The sequence below is a fragment of the Nerophis ophidion genome, linkage group LG27 (assembly GCF_033978795.1).
Source record: "Nerophis ophidion isolate RoL-2023_Sa linkage group LG27, RoL_Noph_v1.0, whole genome shotgun sequence".
Lineage (NCBI taxonomy): Eukaryota > Metazoa > Chordata > Actinopteri > Syngnathiformes > Syngnathidae > Nerophis > Nerophis ophidion.
The window spans coordinates 26,800,719-26,822,918 of record NC_084637.1 but is presented as its reverse complement, the minus strand read 5'-3'; the positions used below and the strand labels follow the sequence as shown (position 1 = coordinate 26,822,918).

At 39.0% G+C, this 22,200-nt stretch overlaps 1 protein-coding gene across 2 annotated transcripts in view; it reads right to left on the bottom strand.

Moving 5' to 3' along the window:
* enpp4 (ectonucleotide pyrophosphatase/phosphodiesterase 4) overlaps positions 1 to 14,735 on the bottom strand; it is a 28,687-nt gene extending 13,952 nt beyond the window's left edge. The window contains exons 1-6 of one of the 2 annotated variants that reach the window (XM_061889710.1): positions 14,579 to 14,669; positions 13,851 to 13,924; positions 6,488 to 6,725; positions 3,917 to 4,210; positions 3,738 to 3,842; positions 1,470 to 1,668 (exon numbers count right to left, since the gene is read on the bottom strand). In XM_061889710.1, the coding sequence (XP_061745694.1) occupies positions 1,470 to 1,668; positions 3,738 to 3,842; positions 3,917 to 4,210; positions 6,488 to 6,724 (835 nt within the window). In that variant the 5' untranslated portion in view covers position 6,725; positions 13,851 to 13,924; positions 14,579 to 14,669. Of the gene's footprint in view, positions 1 to 1,469; positions 1,669 to 3,737; positions 3,843 to 3,916; positions 4,211 to 6,487; positions 6,726 to 13,850; positions 13,925 to 14,578 lie in introns of both variants that reach the window. The other variant, XM_061889709.1, reaches the window with a different exon arrangement.
* Between the last annotated feature and the right edge of the window lie 7,465 nt (positions 14,736 to 22,200).

The following is a 22,200-nucleotide window of genomic DNA, read 5'->3' as shown; positions in this document are numbered from 1 at the left end:
ATACAAAAAAAAATAACATGAAAAAGTTTTTTTTTTCAAAGTATGATCGACTGATTTAAAGTTGATCAAGAGATTTAGGCACTGAAAGTAAAAAAAATAATAATAATGTATGACTGGCACTTTAATGAGTGGAGCCCTTTTTAAAATGTCATTGCTCAAAAAATAATAATGAATTAAAATCAATGTTATGAATAATTGACCTATTTCAGGCTCCAATTAGTATTATGAAGTATTCCACTTTAAAATATTTTTGCGAGAAAAATTGCATAATTTGTGTGTTTGCCCAGAAAATAAAAAAGTTTTCTTTGACAAAAAGAACATGAAATAATTATACAAAAAAAAAAAAACATGAAAAAGTAAAAAAAAAAAAAAGTATGATCGACTGATTTAAAGTTGATCAAGTGATTTAGGCACTGAAAGTAAAAAAAATAATAATAAATGTATGACTGGCACTTTCATAGTGGGGCCCTTTTCAAAATCAATTTAAATCAATGTTCTGAATTATTGACCTCTTTAAGAGTTCAATTACTATTGTGAAGTATTCCACTTTATAAATATATTTGGCAGAAAACTGCACATTTTGGGTGTTTGCCAAACAAAGGTTTACATAAAATATACCAAAAAAAAACATGAAAAACTAATAAAAATGTATAACTGAGGGATTATAAAGTTCATATAGAGATTTAAGCATTGAAAGCAAAAACATAATAAAAATGTATGACCTTTTTTAACACTTTAATGAGTGGGTTGGATTGTAACTGCTCAGAAAATATTAATGAATTAAAATCTATTTAAGACTCCAATTACTACTATCGATGAGGTAGCGACTTGTCCAGGGTGTACCCCGCCTTCCGATTGTAGCTGAGATAGGTGCCAGCGCCCCCCGCAACCCCAAAAAGGGAATAAGCGGTAGAAAATGGATGGATGGATGGAAATATTCCACTTTGAATTTTTTTGGGGGGGGGAATATTGAATATTTACAATAAACAACATGGGTTTTGACAAAAAGGACATCAATCCATCCATTTTCTACCGCTCGTCTCTAGGTATAAAACATCCCAAAAAATAATAATACATCTATATCAACAGATGTAGACCTGAAGTTTATCTTGATATTTAAATGTTGAATAAAAACAATAATAACAATAATCCATCCATCCATTTCTACCGCCTATTCTTTTTGGGGTCACGGGGGGCGCTGGTGCCGATCTCAGCTACAATCGGGCGGAAGGCGGGGTACACCCTGGACAAGTCGCCACCTCATCGCAGGGCCATAACAATAATAATATATGACCTATTTTTAAAATGTGCCTGACTGGGAGAGTCATCCATGTGCTCAGGAACAAACTTGAAGGGTCCAAAAAAATCTATATATTCCATAGGTTCATTTTGTGTGCGGCCCTCAGTGGAATAAGTTTGGACACCCCTGATGTAAACAACAGGTGACAAAGTGGAAGTGAAATGCTTACTGCGGTTTGGGATGAGGGCGGCGACAGGGGTGAGGTCCACTATGGTGTAGTTGTCGGCGTGTAAGCAGTCGTCCAGGCGTATGAGGCGATCGGCCGAGCACTGAGCCATGCCGTGGTCGCTGGTCACCATGACGTCGATGCGCCCCCACAGGCCGCGCTTTTTCAGTTCCGATATCATCAAGCCAACGTTGTCGTCAACCTGGGAGCGCAGGCGGACGTCGGCATTTGGCTGTGACGTGAGAAACCTTTAAAGGCCTACTGAAATTAGATTTTCTTATTGAAACGGGGATAGCAGGTGCATTCTATGTGTCATACTTGATCATTTCGCCATATTGCCATATTTTTGCTGAAAGGATTTGGTTGAGAACATCGACGATAAAGTTCGCATTTTTGGTCGCTAACAGAAAAGCACTGCCTTTACCGGAAGTTGCAGACAATGACGTCACCCGTTGAGGGCTCCTCACATTCTCACATTGTTTTTAATTGGAGCCTCCAACAAAAAGAGCTATTCCATGGGTGTCAAACTCTGGCCCGCCGTGTAATTTAATTTGGCCCTTGAGGCAATATCAATTTAGCATTAGAGGTGGCCCGCCGGCTCTAATGCATTCACCGCTAATACTCGCCAACCCTTCTAATTTTCCCGGTAGACTCGTGAAGTTCAGTGCCCCTCCCGAAAATCTCCCGGGGCAACCATTCTCCCGAATTTCTACCGATTTCCACCTGGACAACTATATTGGGGGCGTGCATTTAAGGCACTGCCTTTAGCGTTCCCAACAACCTGTCATCATGTCTGCTTTTCCTCCATACTAACAGCGTGTCACATAATATTTGTGGCTTTTACACACTCCCACAAGTGAATGCAAGACATACTTGGTCAACAGCCATACAGGTCACACTGAGGGTGGCCGTATAAACAACTTTAGCACTGTTACAAATATGCGCCACACTGTGAACCCACACCAAACAAGAATTACAAACACATTTTGGGTGAACATCCGCACCGTAACACAACAGAATAAATACCCAGAACCCTTTGCAGCACTAACTTTCCGGGAAACTTCCAGCAAACTGACCAATAATTAACGTTTTATTCATGCATTTTCTCTTGCTACTTCAAGGCTTGAATGTTTGGTTCGTTCATTATTGTTATTTTATTTTCAAATTTATTATTAGCCTGTGGAAAAAATTTGATATTTACCTCAGAAGATTGCAAATAGAAAAAAAGGCATAAAATTTGTATTTAAATTTTATTTGATATGCCATTGATATTTTTTTAATTATTATTATTATTGTTTGAAACTGGATTTTGCATGTCAGTAAAGTTATAAAATCCTTGCTTGTTCAATATTAAATGCAAAACTTGTTTGGGTCCCTATTAAAAGGTTAATTTTTTCAAAATTTTCCGTTTAAAATTTTGGCCCACTCTGTATTTGAGTTTGACACCCCTGAGCTATTCGGACCGAGAAAATTTGAGCGAGGATGAAAGATTCATGTTTGAGGATATTGATAGCGACGGACTAGAACGAAAACAAAAAAAAAACGCGATTGCATTGGGACGGATTCATATGTTTTTAGACACATTTACTAGGATAATTCTGGGAAATCCCTTATCTTTCTATTGTGTTGCTAGTGTTTTAGTGAGTTTAATAGTACCTGATAGTCGGAGGGGTTTGTCCATTGTCTAATAGAAGTCGAAGGCAGCAGTATGGACGGCACAAGCTCAGCTGATCTCCGATAAGTGGCGACTTTTTACCACAATTTTCTCACCGAAAACTGCTGGTTGACATTTAGTCGGGATCCATGTTCGCTTGACCGCTCTGAACCATAGTAAAGCTTCACCTCCGGGAATTTTAAACAAGGAATCACCGTGTGTTTGTGTGGCTAAAGGCTAAAGCTTCCCAACTCCATCTTTCTACTTTGACTTCTCCATTATTAATAGAACAAATTGCAAAAGTTTCAGCCACACAGATGTCCAAAATACTGTGTAATTATGCGGTTAAAGCAGACGACTTTTAGCTGTGTGTGTGCGCAGCGCTAATATTTCCTAACAGTCCGTGACGTCACGCGTACACGTCATCATTCCACGACGTTTTCAACAAGAAACTCCCGGGAAATTTAAAATTGCAATTTAGTAAACTAAAAAGGCTGTATTGGCATGTGTTGCAATGTTAATATTTCATCATTGATATATAAACTATCAGACTGCGTGGTCGGTAGTAGTGGGTTTCAGTAGGCCTTTAATACAAACTGAGTAAAAAAAGTTCCTACATCCTTCAGTGCTCTGCCCATGGCCTCAGTATCATCAGGTCCAAACATGTGACCTGAGCGGTCAGGCTCCTCCCAGTACAAGGCTCCAAATAGCGCCCCTTCGTCCTGGAAAGCAACAACGCCAACAATTTGAATCAAACTCGTGACGTATAGAAGTCGACATAGGTGACAGGTTCTACCTTCTCGCTTCCCAGGATCCAGTTGGTCACGTTGGACAGGCGCTCCTGGAAGGTCACGTCACTGTTGTAGGGTAAGAAGTGTGAGGGCGTTTGGTTGCGGATGGTCACCTCGGAGCCCGGCCACATGGCGATCGCCGACGTGTAGCCGGCTTGGTTGACGGAAATCCAGAAAGGCGTCGCCGCATTCCACCACATGGGGTCGCTGCTGTTGCCGACGCTGAAGTGCTTGTGGCTGACGGGGTCGTACATGGCACTGGCCAGGATGCCGTGAGACTCGGCGTAAAGTCCCGTCATCTGGGGAGCAGCGCAACACTTGTGGAACATGTTTTGTTCAAATGGAATATTTGCCTGTCGTTCCGATATGTTATATTAATATGGCAGGGGTGTCCAAAGTGCGGCCCGCAATTTTCTAAGGACCACACACATATACAGACACATTGTAAACACAATTTTTTTAAAACATTATATAAAAAATGTTAGAGATATATATTCATATACAGTGGGGCAAAAAAGTATTTAGTCAGCCAGCGATTGTGCAAGTTCTCCCACTTAAAATGATGACAGAGGTCTGTAATTTTCATCATAGGTACACTTCAACTGTGACAGACAGAATGTGAAAAAAAAATCCAGGAATTCACATTGTAGGAATTTTAAAGAATTTATTTGTAAATTATGGTGGAAAATAAGTATTTGGTCACGTCAAACAAGGAAGATCTCTGGCTCTCCCAGACCTGTAACTTCTTCTTTAAGAAGCTCTTCTGTCCTACACTCGTTACCTGTATTAATGGAACCTGTTTGAACTCATTATCTGTATAAAAGACACCTGTCCACAGCCTCAAACAGTCAGACTCCAAACTCCACTATGGCCAAAACCAAACAGTTGTCAAAGGACACCAGGAAAAGAATTGTATACCTGCACCAGACTGGGAAGAGTGAATCTACAATAGGCAGGCAGCTTGGTGTGAAAAAACTCAATTGTGGGAGCAATTAAAGACATACAAGACCACTGATAATCTCCCTCGATCTGGGGCAAGATCTCTTCCCGTGGGGTCAAAATAATCATGAGAACGGTGAGCAAAAATCCCAGAACCTCACGGGTGGACCTGGTGAATGACCTGCAGAGAGCTGGGACCAAAGTAACAAAGGTTACCATCAGTAACACACTACGCCGACAGGGAATCAAATCCTGCAGTGCCAGACGTGTCCCCCCTGCTTAAACCAGTGCATGTCCAGGCCCGTCTGAAGTTTGCCAGAGAGCACATGGATGATACAGCAGAGGATTGGGAGAATGTCATGTGGTCAGATGAAACCAAAATAGAACTTTTTGGTATAAACTCAACTCGTCCTGTTTGGAGGAGGAAGAATACTGAGTTGCATCCCAAGAACACCATACCAGCTGTGAAGCATGGGGCTGGGAACATCATGCTTTGGGGCTGTTTTTCTACTAAGTGGACAGGACGACTGATCCGTGTTAAGGAAAGAATGAATGGGGCCATGTATCGTGAGATTTTGAGCCAAAACCTCCTTCCATCAGTGAGAGCTTTGAAGATCAAACGTGGCTGGGTCTTCCAGCATGACAATGATCCCAAACACACCGCCCGGGCAACGAAGGAGTGGCTCCGTAAAAAGCATTTAAAAGTCCTGGAGTGGCCTAGCCAGTCTCCAGACCTCAACCCCATAGAAAACCTGTGGAGGGAGTTGAAAGTCAGTGTTGCTCAGCGACAGCCCCACAACATTACTGCTCTCGACAAGATCTGCATAGAGGAATGAGCCAAAATACCAGCTACTGTGTGTGCAAACCTTGTAAAGACCTATAGTAATCGTTTGACCTCTGGTATTGCCAACAAAGGTTATATTACAATTTTTGTTATTGACCAAATATTTATTTTCCACCATAATTTACAAAATAAATTATTTAAAATTCCTACAATGTGAATTCCTGGATTTTTTTTCACATCCTGTCTCTCACAGTTGAAGTGTAACTTTGATGAAAATTACAGACCTCTGTCATCATTTTTAGTGGGAGAACTTGCACAATTAGTGGCTGACTAAATACGTTTTTGCCCCACTGTATATATATGAAAAAGTGGCTGGGAAAAGGGAAGTCTGGGTTTCCATGCTTAGGCTGCTGCCCCCGCGACCCGACTTCAGATAAGCGCAAGAACATGGATGGATGGATAATTTTAATGTGTTTATTATTATTGTTTAACTCATTATCGAGTCCAGTTGCCAGTCCAGGGAAACGCACATGCAGAGTGGGCATTTGCCAACGCTAAAGTTGCATCTGCATGAAAAATTTCTCTAAAACGAACTGTGATCCGGTTCCCATCGTTCACTTAAAAGAGCAGTTCAAAACACTCCACTCGTTCACGAACGTCACATCTCTAATTTACATTACTTCTTCATAAACATTAATTTGGGGAAATCTTTGTTATAAAAATACACCAGAAATCACATGCACAGAAGTATTTGCAGCCTTTGCAGGTGCTCATGAAAAGCCCCCCCCCAAAAAAGGACAAGTTCCCTTTTGAGAACGACATGTCCCCGCACCCCCAGATGCACAAGGCTTACCAGGCTGTAGTGATTAGGGAAGGTCTTTGTGATAAAAACGTTGGTGAGGTGCTCCACCAGGACCCCTTGGCTGTACAAGAGCGTCAGGTTGGGCATAGGGAACCTCTGCAGGTAGTCTGCCCGGAAGCCATCGAACGACACCACCAGCAGCGGGGGACGGCGCTGTGGCGACGCGGCGCTTTGTGCCAACAAACCACAAACAGCATACAGGAAGCCCAGCTCTATTCTGAGGAACATGCTGAAAGAGAAACAAATGTGTGTCAGGAGGAACTGAACACAACTGATACAAAAATGACAAGGGAAGATGGACAGTTTTCAATAAATACCCTTTATTTATTAACCTGGCAAAAAAACAAAACTCAAAACCAGAGAAGTTGGCGCGTTGTGAAAATTGTAAATAAAAACAGAATACAATGATTTGCGAATCCTTTTCAACTTATATTTAATTGAATAGACTGCAGAGACAAGATACTTAACGTTCAAACTGGTAAACTTTGTTATTTTTTGCAAATATTATCATTTGGGATTTAATGCCTGCAACGTCTTTCAAAAAAGCTGGCACAAGTGGCAAAAAAGACTGAGAAAGTTGAGGAATGCTCATCAAACACTTATTTGGAAAATCCCACAGGGGAACAGGCTAATTGGGAACAGGTGGGTGCCATGATTGGGTATAAAAACCATGTCGTCATGTCCGCTTTTCCTCCGTACAAACAGCGTGCCGGCCCTGTCACATAATATATGCGGCTTTAACACACACATAAATGAATGTAATACATACTTGGTCAGCAGCCATACAGGTCACACTGAGGGTGGCCGTATAAACAACTTTAACACTGTTACAAATATGCGCCACAATGTGAACCCATCCATCCATCCATTTTCTACCGCTTATTCCCTTTCGGGGTCGCGGGGGGCGCTGGCGCCTATCTCAGCTACAATCGGGCGGAAGGCGGGATACACCCTGGACAAGTCGCCACCTCATCGCAGGGCCCACACCAAACAAGAATGACAAACATATTTCAGGAAAAGATCCGCACCGTAACACAACATAAACACCACAGAACAAATACCCAGAACCCCTTGCAGCACTAACTCTTCCGGGTTTGCTACAATATACACCCCCCAATACCACCAAACCCTGCACCCCCAACCTCACCCAGCTCAATCGCCCCCCCCTCAAAAATAAACCCATCCCTATCCCCCATCTATCTATTCGGCAGTCTCAAGGTTGGCAAGTATGATAAAAGCAGCTACCGTGATATGCTCAGTCCTGCACAAACAAGGATGGGTCGAGGGTCACCACTTTGTGAACAAATGCCAGAGCAAATTTTTTGACATTTTAAAAACAACATTTCTCAACGAGCCATTGCAAGGAATTTAGGGATTTCAGCATCTACGGTCCCTAATATCATCAAAAAGTTCAGAGAATGTGGAGAAATCACTGCACGCAAGCGGCAAGGCTTAAAAACAACATTGAATGCACGTGACCTTTTCAACCCTCAGGCGGTAGTGCTTCAAAAAGCGACATCAGCTTGTAAAGGATATCACCACATGGGCTCAGCAACACTTCAGAAAACTACTGTCAGTAACAACAGTTTGTCGCTACATCTGTAAGTGCAAGTTAAAACTCCACTATTCAAAGCCAAAGCCATTTATCAACAACACCCATAAACGATGCCTGCTTCGCTGGGCCCGAGCTCGCCTAAGATGGACTGATGCAAAGTGGAAAAGTGTTCTGTGGTCTGACGAGTCCACATTTCAAATTTTTTGGGAAACTGTGGACGTAGTGTCCTCCGGACCAAAGAGGAGAAGAACCATCCGGACTGTTATAGGCGCAAAGTTTAAAAGCCAGCATCTGTAATGGTATGGGGGTGCATTAGTGCCCAGGGCATGGGTAACTTACACATCTGTGAAGGCACCATAAATGCCGAAAGGTACATACAGGTTTTGGAGCGCCATATTTTTTTTTTTACATTTTAATGCCATTTTTCATAGACGCCCCTGCTTATTTGAGCAAGACAATGCTGAGCCACATTCTGCACGTGTTACAATAGCGTGGCTTCATAGCAAGAGTGCGTGTACTAGACTGGCCTTCCTGTAGTCCAGACCTGTCTCCCATTGAAAATGTGTGGCGCATTATAAAGCCTAAAATACCACAACTGAGACCCCAGACTGTTGAACAACTTGAGCTGTACATCAAGCAAGAATGGGAAAGAATTCCACCATAAAAGCTTCAGAAATTGGTCTCCTCAGTTCCCAAATGTTTACTGAGTGTTGTTAAAAGGAAAGGCCATGTAACACAGTGGTAAAAATGCCCCAGTGTCACCTTTTTTTGCAATGTGTTGCTGCCATTAAATTCTAAGTTTATGATTATTTGCAAAAAAAAAAAAAAAGTTTCTAAGTTCGAACATTAAATATCTTGTCTTTGCAGTCTATTCAATTGAATATAAGTTGAAAAGGATTTGCAAATCATTGTATTCTGTTTTTATTTACCATTTACACAATGTGCCATTGTGTGTATATATATATATATATATATATATATATATATCCATCCATCCATTTTCTACTGCTTATTCCCTTTCAGGGTCGCGGGGGGCGCTGGCGCCTATCTCAGCTACAATCGGGCGGAAGGCGGGGTACACCCTGGACAAGTCGCCACCTCATCGCAGGGCCAACACAGATAGACAGACAACATTCACACTCACATTCACACACTAGGGCCAATTTAGTGTTGCCAATCAACCTATCCCCAGGTACATGTCTTTGGAAGTGGGAGGAAGCCGGAGTACCCAGAGGGAACCCACGCATTCACGGGGAGAACATGCAAACTCCACACAGAAAGATTCCGAGCCTGGATTTGAACCCAGGACTGCAGGACCTTCGTATTGTGAGGCAGACGCACTAACCCCTCTGCCACCGTGAAGCCCTATATATATATATATATATATATATATATATATATATATATATATATATATATATATATATATATATATATATATATATATATATATATATATATATATATATATATATATATATATATATATATATATATATATATATATATATATATATATATATATATATATATATATATATTAAAGGCACATTCTCTGGGTTTGTGGTGGAAGATCTGCTCTCTTACTCTTGCTGCAAATACTTTCGTGTCCGCTTGTTTTTTTGTTTTTGTAAGACGCAAGATACACCGCTCTTTCACTTAATATCTACTTGGGCTGCATGATTAATCGACATCGAAACGCCATTGTTGTTAAAAGGAAAGGAAAGGCGATCTAACACTGTGGTAAAAATACCCGCAATGTGTTGCTGCTATCAGATTCTAAGTTAATGATTATTTGCAACAACAAAAAATAGTTTCTCAGTTCCAACATTAAATATCTTGTCAAAACAACGTATAAAATGTTTCAGTAAATCAAATACAATCAATACCCAATAGAAACAGTTTCTCCGTCCTTTCAAATGACCTGAAATTCCCCCAGAGCGATCAGTTCAGGTAACCTCAGATGCTTTACTAAGGCATTCCATGACCGTGAAGCAGAAAATCTGAAGAATTTGTTTCCATTATTTGTCTTGGCTCTAGAAACAAACACGCTAAAAGCGTCCTGCGACCTTAAGCCGTGGCGACTGGAATCTCTACACATGAAAGAACATGAATAAGGGAGAACCAGACCAAGAAGTGATTTTATATATATATATATATATATATATATATAAAAAAAACAACCAACAAAAAAAATCTGCATGCTGACAAAGATGTCCAGTTTGTCTTTGCAAATAGGTGCAATGTGAACAAGGTTGCCACAACCGGTAATAAAACGTAAGGCACAGTGAAACACATTAACCAGTTTTTTCATAAAAAGCAAACACACATACCATTCAATGCATTCTAGCATTTAAAAAAATATTTCCAACAATTAAAAAGATAAAACTAGTTTAGTTAGTGGTATGTTTATACTAAGAGCTTTGTTGTTTGACAGCATTATCTTTGCATACACTGAGGCTAACGACAGTATGGAGGCTCATTTGTGTCTTTATTATGAAAGCTTTTTGGATTTATGTCACAGGATTTTTTTGGCTTTGGATTTAGTGAACAATGTAGGCCAAACGTATGTGTTTAAAAATGTTATTTGTTAAAATGCAGTGTTTACTTTAATCCATCATTTGAATCACAAAAACACAAATGGTGATTGGACTGATGAATAAATTCCTAAAACAGTGAATCAAAATTGCATTAATTACTTTGGTTGAGGCAAATTTTATCGCAGGATGTTTTCTAAATGAACTAAAATGTTTGCTCATTTCCAGCAAAATGCTTTCAAATCCTGGTAATTCTGATCCATTACTAATGAAAATGTTGCAACCCTTATAGAAAGCTCCATTTGCTACCTTTTACAACGATGTAAAATGTTATTTTATGTATTATATGTATGTATAAATGTATATACGTATGTATGTATGTATATGTATAAATGTGTATATATGTATGTTGAGATGACAAAGACAATATATATGTATGCATATAGACATACATATATGTGTATGTATGTATGTATACATATATATATATACATTAATATGTCTGCATGTGTGTGTATGTGTATATGTATGTATGTATGTATGTATGCATATGCATATGTACAGTATGTATATGTATGTAAATATGCATATATACATACATATATATGCATATATACATACATATATATGCATATGCATATATGTATACACATACACACACGCAGACATATATACTGTATATATGTATGTATATATGCATATATATATATATACATATGTATGCATGTATGCATATATATGTTTTTATGTATTATATATTATTACTGTATACTTTAAAAAGCATATATATAGTATGTATGTATATATGTTTTTTATTTATAATATATTATACACTGGGTGTGAGTTTTCCTTGCCCTTATGTGGGCCTACCGAGGATGTCGTAGTGGTTTGTGTTGTGGTTTGTGCAGCCCTTTGAGACACTAGTGATTTAGGGTTATATAAGTAAACATTGATTGATTGATTGATTTTAAAATTCAGGGGGAAAAAATACCGCTGCAGAAAAATTTGTAGCTTCGAAACTCACCTCATTGACTGATTCCGAGACAGGATCGATTACTTAGGTCTAAATTTGCCAGGAGTGAGTCTTGAGTTTTCTAAAACTCAGTGAGCAAAATGTGTGTGTTTAAACATGTCGTTTGTTAAAATACTAAGTAATAAAGTGTACAAAAATATAGCGCAGAAGCATTTGTTTTTTTCAAAACTCACCACATTGGCTGGCTCTGAGACAAGATCGATAACTTTGGTCCTAATTTACCAAAAGTAAGTCTTGGGTTTTATAAAAAAAAAAAAAGAGCTACTTCTTGGGTACTGATTAATGCGAAGTGCTACCAGTTTAATACGCACTTAAATAAATTGCCAGAAAACGCCAATTTGCTCAATTTACCTTTGATAAATAAATCTATATATATATATATATATATATATATATATAAAAAAAATCTGTCTGTCATTTCGTCGTACATTTTTTTTCCTTTTACTGAAGGTTTTTTGTAGAGAATAAATGATGAAAAAAACACTTAATTGAACGGCTTAAAAGAGGAGAAAACACGACAAAAATGAAAATTAAATTTTGAAACATAGTTTATCTTCAAGTTCGACTCTTTAAAATTAAAAATTTAACCAAAAAATATGAAGAGAAAAACTAGTTAATTCAAATCTTTTGGAAAAAAATATGTATATATTTATGGAACATCATTAGTAATGTTTCCTGATTAAGATTAATTTTAGAATTTGGATGACATGTTTCAAAAAGGTTAAAATCCAATCTGCACTTTGTTAGAATATATAACAAATTGGACCAGGCTATATTTCTAACAAACACAAATCATTATTTCCTCTAGATTTTCCAGAACAAAAATTTTAAAAGAAATTAAAAAAACTTTAAAATGAGATTTAAATTTGATTCTACACATTTTCTAGATTTGCCAGAATAACTTTTTTGAATTTTAATCATAATAAGTTTGAATAAATATTTCACAAATATTCTTCATCGAAAAAACAGAAGCTAAAATGAAGAATTAAATTAAAATGTATTTATTATTCTTTACAATAAAAAAATAAAATACTTGAACATTGATTTAAATTGTCAGGAAAGAAGAGGAAGGAATTTAAAAGGTAAAAAGGTATATGTGTTTAAAAAATCCTAAAATCATTTTTAAGTTTGTATTTTTTCTCAAAAATTGTCTTTCTGAAAGTTATAAGAAGCAAAGTAAAAAATAAATGGATTTATTTAAACAAGTGAAGACCAAGTCTTTAAAATATTTTCTTGGATTTTCAAATTCTATTTGAGTTTTGTCTCTCTTAGAATTAAAAATGTCGAGCAAAGCGAGACCAGCTTGCTTGTAAATAAATAAAATAAAATAAAAATAGAGGCAGCTCACTGGTAAGTGCTGCTATTTGAGCTATTTTTAGAACAGGCCAGCGGGCGACTCATCTGGTCCTTACGGGCTACCTGGTGCCCGCGGGCACCGCATTGGTGACCCCTGGCGTAGTGGGTAGCGCGGCCGTGCCAGAAACTTGAGGGTTGCAGGTTCGGTCCCCGCCTATTGACATCCAAATCGCTGCCGTCAGGGCAGCTGTGGCTACAGATGTAGCTTACCACCACTAGGTGTGAATGAATGATGGGTTCCCACTTCTCTGTGAGCGCTTTGAGTATCTAATAATAGAAAAGCGCGATATAAATCTAATCCATTATTATTATTATTAAAGTCGGAATGTGTCGGCTGAGACAATGGTTTGTTGTGAACGTGGTTCCCGAATTAAAAACGTATTCAGGTGTTACCATTAAGTGGTCAATTGTACGGAATATGAACTGTACTGTGCAATCTACTAATAAAAGTCTCAATCAATCCCGATATGCAGACCACAGTGGGAGGCAGTGTGCAGGTAAAAAAGGTATGTAATGCTTAAACCCAAAATGAACGAAAGGGAAGGGAAAAGGCTATGCAAAACGAAAGTCAAACTGAACTGGCTATGAAGTAAACAGAGACAAAATGCTGGACGACAGCAAAAACTTACGGCGCCCACAAAGTACATCCGTACGTGACACGACAATCAACAAAGTCCATACAAAGAAGGATAGCAACAACGTAGATAGCCTTGCTTGCTAACACAAAGTACATTTTTTAACGTTGTGCCTCCGGATTTTTTTTTTTTATGACAAAAATGTGCCTTGCCTTAAAAAAGGTTGAAAAACACTGCTCTACCACATGTCAACAGGCAGGTTTCTGTCAGAAAATTGTGGTAATAAGTCGGCTCTTACCGTAAACATGAGTGGAACTTTGTGTCGTTCCTCCTGCAGCTGTCAAAGAGGCAGCTGCGACTTTCGTGGCTTCCCTAAGAGACAATGGCGGTCACCACACCCTTTCGACTTTCAGGTAGGATTATGTAATCTCACTAAAACACTAGTAACACAATAAGCAGATAAGGGATTTTCCAGAATGATCCTAGTAATTGTGTCTAATAACATCTGAATCGCTCCCACTGTCCTTTTTTTTCTTTTAGTCCTTCACTCTCACTACCCTCATCCACAAATCTTTCATCCTCGCTTAAATTAATGGGGAAATTGTCGCTTTCTCTGTCCAAATCGCTCTCGCCGCTGGTGGCCATGGTTGTAGACAATGTGAGGAGCTCGACAACCAGTGACGTCACGCGCACATCGTCTGCTACTTTCGGTACAGGCAAGGCTTTTTTATTAGCCACCAAAAGTTGCGAACTGTATCCTCAATGTTCTCTACTAAATCCTTTCAGCAAAAATATGGCAATATCGCGAAATGATCAAGTATGACACATAGAATGGACCTGCTATCCCCGTTTAAATAAGAAAATATCATTTCAGTAGGGCTTTAACGATAAAGACTGACAACAATTGCGTCACAAAACACAACAACTGAGCAACAATTCAATGAGCGAGCCTCTTATGTTGATACAAGCACAGCGTTTGGAGAATAAAAGAGTCCGTTTGCCGACGCCGAGAAAAGTTTACTTTACCTGACAGATTTGACAGGCGGCGCCTCACAAAGATGCCTTTAAAATTATGTCGTTGTTGTTTTTGTGTCATCCACCGTCCATTAAAGTCACCTCCTCCGAGTTTCCTCACATAGCAAGGTGGCTAAGATGCATTAAAGGCGTTTCCGTTAACGCCTTTCAAAGTACGCGTCCAGCCCTGTTTTTTTTCCTTTTATTTTCAAGAACAGGTTAGAAGAAAAAGGGAATTTTCCTGCCAACTATAGCAAAACAATGTAGTTTTGCAGATTTTCTTAATATTATTTGGCAAAAGTCATTGGCAAATTGGCAGTGTTAGACAACACTTCCGGGTGTTCAGGGATGTCTTCTGCCAACTTGACTGTGACTTGTTCAGGAAGTGAATTAAATGATCGCAATCTTTTTTTTTCTTTTTAATGTTTTTTTTAAATTTCAGCATTTACAAACAGTTGGGAAACAATAATCAAAATAAGTATGACGGCAATCTTTATCGGTGTCATTCATTTTTCATTAAAATTAATTATTTGCTCCCTTAAGTTTTTAATGTTCGTGCACAGTAATACTATAAACAGGTTATGTGACGTCACAGAGATAAGAAACACGAAAAGGTGTTAAATCGTCTCCCCCTAAACCACTATTTGTCACATATGCAAGCTGTTGGTTTGGTGTTGTATTTTGGGGGGTTTAAAAGTGTGGCATCCAGCACCTTTAATTTAAGGATTTATTGTGGCCACCGGCTTCACGGTGGCAGAGGGGTTAGTGCGTCTGCCTCACAATACGAAGTTCCTGCAGTCCTGGGTTCAAATCCAGGCTCGGGATCTTTCTGTGTGGAGTTTGCATGTTCTCCCCGTGAATGCGTGGGTTCCCTCCGGGTACTCCGGCTTCCTCCCACTTCCAAAGACATGCACCTGGGGATAGGTTGATTGGCAACACTAAAAAAATTGGCCCTAGTGTGTGAATGTGAGTGTGAATGTTGTCTGTCTATCTGTGTTGGCCCTGCGATGAGGTGGCGACTTGTCCAGGGTGTACCCCGCCTTCCGCCCGATTGTAGCTGAGATAGGCGCCAGCGCCCCCCGCGACCCCAAAAGGGAATAAGCGGTAGAAAATGGATGGATGGATTGTGGCCACCAAAAAAATCTAAATAAAAAAATAAAATAAAAAATACCACGCCACTTCAACTTAAAGGCCTACTGAAACCCACTACTACCGACCACGCAGTCTGATAGTTTATATATCAATGATGAAATATTAACATTGCAACACATTCCAATACGGCCTTTTTAGGTTACTAAATTGCAATTTTAAATTTCATGCAAATTATCCTGCTGAAAACGTCGCAAACATTTTGATCCAGTACCGATCCCAGCTATAAGTAGTCTGCTTTAATCGCATAATTACACAGTATTCTGGTCATCTGTGTTGCTGAATCTTTTGCAATTTGTTCAATTAATAATGGAGACGTCAAAGAAGAAAGCTGCAGGTAGGAAGCGGTGTATTGCAGCTGCCTTTAGCAACACAAACACAGCCGGTGTTTCCTTGTTTACATTCCCAAAAAGCTGACGGTGAAGCTTTACTATGGAACAGAGCGGTCAAGCGAACATGGTTCCCTACCACATGTCCACCGGCAGGTTCCGGTAAGAAAAGGGTGGCAATAAGTCGGCTCTTACCGTAGACATGAGCGGAGAGTTTACGTCGTTCTTCCTGCAGCTTGCCTCGTCCCAACAGCCGCCCCTGACCGTCGGATGTTACACCGTGGAGGAGTTGGGAAAAAAATATATCTCAGCCCGGCTGCCTTGCCTCGTCGAGAAACATGGCTTCCCACGGAGACACTGGCGGTCACCACACCCGTGGTCACACCCCTCCGACTTTCAGGTACCACCATATAGTCTCACTAAAACACTAGTAACACAATAAGCAGATAAGGGATTTTCCAGAATTATCCTAGGGTAACAAACAGTTCAGGGTGTCCCAAGTTAACAGAAAGTGTGAGGAGGAGGAAGAGGAGGAGGAGTTTTGTCCTTTCAGAGTTGCCGTGGGGCTGTGACCTAGGGTGTGTGGTTGTGGAGAGAGAGGTGTAAAGGAGTTCCTATCAAAGAAGCGGTGGCTACCGGACCTGCTCTAATGTCTCCCGTTTATTATTTTATTATAGAAGTACACTGTATAGGCCAGAGGTCACCAATGCGGGGCCCGCGGGCACCAGGTAGCCCGTAAGGACCAGATGAGTCGCCCGCTGGCCTGTTCTAAAAATAGCTCAAATAGCAGCACTTACCAGTGAGCTGCCTCTATTTTTTAAATTTGATTTATTTACTAGCAAGCTGGTCTCGCTTTGCTTGACATTTTTAATTCTAAGAGAGACAAAACTCAAATAGAATTTGAAAAACCAAGAACATATTTTAAAGACTTGGTCTTCACTTGTTTGAATAAATTCATTTATTTTTTTTACTTTGCTTCTCATAACTTTCAGAAAGACAATTTTAGAGAAAAAATACAACCTTAAAATGATTTTAGGATTTTTAAACACATATACCTTTTTACCTTTTAAATTCCTTCCTCTTCTTTCCTGACAATTTAAATCAATTTTTAAGTATTTTTTTTATTGTAAAGAATAATAAATACATTTTAATTTAATTCTTCATTTTTACTTCTGTTTTTTCGACAAAAAAAATTTGTGAAATATTTCTTCAAACTAATTATGATTAATATCCCAAAAAATTATTCTGGCAAATCCAGAAAATCTGTAGAATCAAATTTAAATCTTATCTCAAAGTCTTTTGAATTTCTTTTAAAATTTTTGTTCTGGAAAATCTAGAAGATATAATGATTTGTTTTTGCTAAAAATGGTCCAATTTGTTATATATTCTAACAAAGTGCAGATTGGATTTTAACCTATTTAAAACATGTCTTCAAAATTCTGAAATTAATCTTAGTCGGGAAAAATTACTAATGATGTTCCATAAATTATTTTTTTTATTTTTTCAAAAAGATTCGAATTAGCTAGTTTATTTTTTTCGGTTGAATTTTGAATTTTAAAGAGTCGAACTTAAAGATAAACTGTGTTTCAAAATTTAATTTTACTTTTTTTTGTGTTTTCTCCTCTTTTAAACCGTTCAATTAAGTGTTTTTTTTTCATCATTTATTCTCTACAAAAAACCTTCCGTAAAAGAAAACAAAATGTCTGACGGAATGACAGACAGAAATACCCATTTTTTTAATATATATAGATTTATTTATTAAGGGTAAATTGAGCAAATTGGCTATATCTGGCAATGTATTTAAGTGTGTATCAAACTGGTAGCCCTTCGCATTAATCAGTACCCAAGAAGTAGCTCTTGGTTTCAAAAAGGTTGGTGACCCCTGGTATAGGCGAACCAAGGACACTCGGCTACACTAGTAAATGAGTCTAATAACATCTGAATCGCTCTCACTGCCCTTGTCTTTTCTTTTTTTTTTCTAGTCCTTCACTCTCACTTTCCTCATCTGTTGTAACATATGCTGAATGTGGCTTGGCATTGTCTTGCTGAAATAAGCAGGGGCGTCCATGAAAAAGACGGCCCTTAGATGGCAGCATATTTTGTTCCAAAAGCTGTATGTACCTTTTAGCATTAATGGTGCCTCCACAGATGTGTAAGTTACCCATGCCTTGGGCACTAATGCACCCCCATACCATCACAGATGCTGGCTTTTGAACTTTGCGTCGATAACAGTAAGAATGGTTCACTTCCCCTTTGGTACAGATGACACAATGTCGAATATTTCCAAAAACAATTTGAAATGTGGACTCGCCAGACCAAAGAACACTTTTCCACTTTGCATCAGTCCATCTTAGATGATCTCGGGCCCAGAAAAGCCGGCGGCGTTTCTGGGTGTTGTTGATAAATGGCTTTCGCTTTGCATAGTAGAGCTTTAACTTGCACTTACAGATGTAGCGACAAACTGTATTTAGTGACAGTTGTTTTCTGAAGTGTTCCTGAGCCCATGTGGTGATATCCTTTAGAAATTGATCGAAGGTCGAAGGTCACGGTCATTCAATGTTGGTTTCCGGCCATGCCGCTTACGTTGACTGTTTTTTTTCCAGATTCTCTGAACCTTTTGATGATATTATGGACCGTAGATGTTGAAATTCCTAAATTTCTTCCAATTGCATTTTGAGAAACGTTGTTCTTAAACTGTTTGACTATTTGCTCACACAGTTGTGGACAAAGGGGTGTACCTCGCCCCATCCTTTCTTGTGAAAGACTGAGCATTTTTGGGGAAGCTGTTTTTATACCCAATCATGGCACCCACCTGTTCCCAATTAGCCGGCACACCTGTGGGATGTTCCAAATAAGTGTTTGATGAGCGTTCCTCAACTTTATCAGTATTTATTGCCACCTTTCCCAACGTCTTTGTCACCTGTTGCTGGCATCAAATTCTAAAGTTAATGATTATTTGCCCCCAAACATTTTTTTTATCATCCATCCATCCAATTCTACCGCTTATTCCCTTTCGGGGTCGCGGGGGGCGCTGGCGCCTATCTCAGCTACAATCGGGCGGAAGGCGGGGTACACCCTGGACAAGTTTAAAAATAAAATATGTTGTCTTTGTAGCATATTCAACTGAATATGGGTTGAAAATGATTTGCAAATCATTGTATTCTGTTTATATTTACATCTAACACCATTTCCCAACTCATATGGAAACGGGGTTTGTATAATAGTATTGTATAATATTGTAGAGGTTCCTAACCTTTTTGACTTCGGGGCCAAACTTTTCCTGGACAGAGGGGCCCGGGACCCACTCAAATATTAACACAGAATTAGTACTCTTACTTTTAATTTTAATCGTTTTCAATAATCATATCGAAACCTACTTACAGTTTACAAACTCGTCAATTGATACACTTATAAACGATACGTGATATGTTCATTAAAACTGGTGAAAAAAAGAATGTACATACACCTATGCAAACATACATAAACTCTAATTAAATTAACAAAAATGTATGTTAATATGTATTTTTCTTAAATAAACTGTCAATAAAATAAAGTGCAAATGAAAATACAGCTTCAGCAGTTTAGTCATAATTTTTGCACTTAAGAAACTTCTCTATGACTTGAGCGCCAGACTTCTTCCGATTTTTTTGTTCTATTTTATTTTATTTTAATCTTTTTTTTAATTTATTTTTTTACCGTTATCTCACCCTGGTTTGTATCAGGGGTGTCAAACGTACGTTTGATCGGCCCCACGGGATGAGTTTAAAAATGCCCCAAAATTTTTGAATTAAATATACAGCTGTTCTAAATGTGTCCTCTAGATGTCGCAATAGCAATGATTTGTATCTTTGTAGATCAGGGGTCTCAAACTCAATCACCTGTGCACCCCAATTTCTCTGTGCAAATAAGACACGTCGGGTTACCCCTGTGCTCATCAAAGAAATATTGCATCTCCCACTTTTCCTGGAATTGTCTTTACTCATCACAAACCTTTCTCTTTATTGCAAGGCTTTGAAAAAAACGTGTTTGGGGTTGTGGAATATATTTATATTTAGCTGACGCAGGGAGAATAATGTTATTTCCGGAATGTGTGTCGTTCCGCTTTTCCTCCCTACAGCAACACGGCGGTTGGCGGATAATAGCCGGGAAAGTACAGGGATAGTGAGCGCAAAAAAGTGACGGCTCCCGGAGTGTTATCCGGCGTCACTTAGAAATATATCCAGTGTTCATAATGTGAGGCAATTCAAATTAAACAATAAAAAAAACTAATATCAATTTGAATTGGTCCAGGTTATCGGGAACCATTATACAGTGGGAAAACCCTCTTCTCCATGGCAACGTCACTCACTTGCCGCTTTTCCACTAATGCAGGGGTAGGCAACCCAGAACGTTGAAAGAGCCATTTTGAACCCAAATAACACAACACTGTCAAGTGGCATTCATATAAAACTCGCGGGCCGCACTAATATTAAACTTTCATTTTAAAGTGGGGGCCGCAAAATAATGTCTCGCGGGCCGTGTGTCTGAGACCAATCTTGTAGATCAGGGGTCGGGAACCTTTTTGGCTGAGGGAGCCAAAAAGCCAAATATTTTTAAATGTATTTCCATAAGAGCCATATAATATTTGTTTTAACACTAAACACAACTAAACGCGTGCATTTTTAAGTAAGACCAACATTTCTAGAATATAATAGGTCTCTTATTCTTTTTAATAACATTGTTATTCTGAAGTTAACTGTGGAGGGGGCGTGGCCTGCGGGCCTGCAGCAAACTGGGGTGTGCCAGGATCAGCCTCAAAATCAGTGACAGGTGCGTAGACGGTCCACCTGCGCCTTGTTATCTAATCACCTGTCGCTCTGTTATCAGCAGCAGCCAGGAGGAGAGACGGGGTTGGGGCCGGAGCCAGAGCGCAAGCGAGAACGAAAGAGAAAAATACAATTGCTGTAAAGCAACTGAGAGACTTATTGAAAAATAAAACAATATTGTAACCCTAAAACAGCCTCTCATGTCGGTGCTTGGTGGTCTGAAGAACCCCCGGGAGGGCAAGCCCCACACTAACCAATAATAAATAAATGACTTCTTACCATTAACGCAACTTCTTGAACAGGTGCGGTAGAAAACGGATGGATGGATTAAAAATGCATGAGAATGTTTTATATTTTGAACACTATTTTTAATACTGTGATGTCAAGTGGACTTATTAATTACTTATCGTGTTAAGCAATGTCAGCTCAGATTTATCCGAGAGCCAGATGTAGTCATCAAAAGAGCCACATCTGGCTCTAGAGCCATAGGTTCCCTACCCCTGTTGTAGATTATGTTATATATGTAGAAAAAAAACAAACGAATCACATTATGTTCATGCACCAGTCGAGGAAAATGATCAAACTACATAAATAACATACTATGATTTTTTTTTTTTAATCTTCATAGATTGAAAATTAACACCAATGAGTCGACTGATGAACATTATCACATCATTTATTCAGAAAGAATAAATAACGACAAATTAAAAAAAAAAACCTCTCAACATTATGATTTATACATTTTGAGAATGTGCTTGTTAAATTTTTAAACAAAGAAAACAATTCGAAGTTGTCTTTATTTTTATGTTATCGTGCCGGGATTTTACCAGTCCGGCCCACTTGGGGAGTAGATTTTTCTCCATGTGGCCCCCGAACTGTAATGAGTTTGACACCCCTGGTCTATACAGTTAAGAAACACTGCAATATATGCAATAGCGATGTATTTTTAAGGAGATGTACAATCTACAGCACGTGCGGCTGGGGAAGATTGTCTCGGACCAGTTTTTTCAACTCCTGGTACCCCAGCACCTCCAAAACCCTCAAATATAGACTCAAAATATCCCAGAATAAGCTAATCCGGTTACTTTTAGACCTCCACCCCAGATCACACCTCAATCCAACCCACTTCTCCAAAGTGGGCTGGCTCAGGGTGGAGGACAGAGTAATCCGCTACACCTCCTTGATACCGAAGTACATGTCAAACTACTTCCTTAACGTAAATGACCGCCATAACCACAACACCAGGGGGAGCTCCACAAACCACGTTAAACCCAGATTCCGATCTAACAAAGGTCTTAACTCATTCTCTTTCTATGCCACATCAATGTGGAATGCACTCCTAACAGGTATA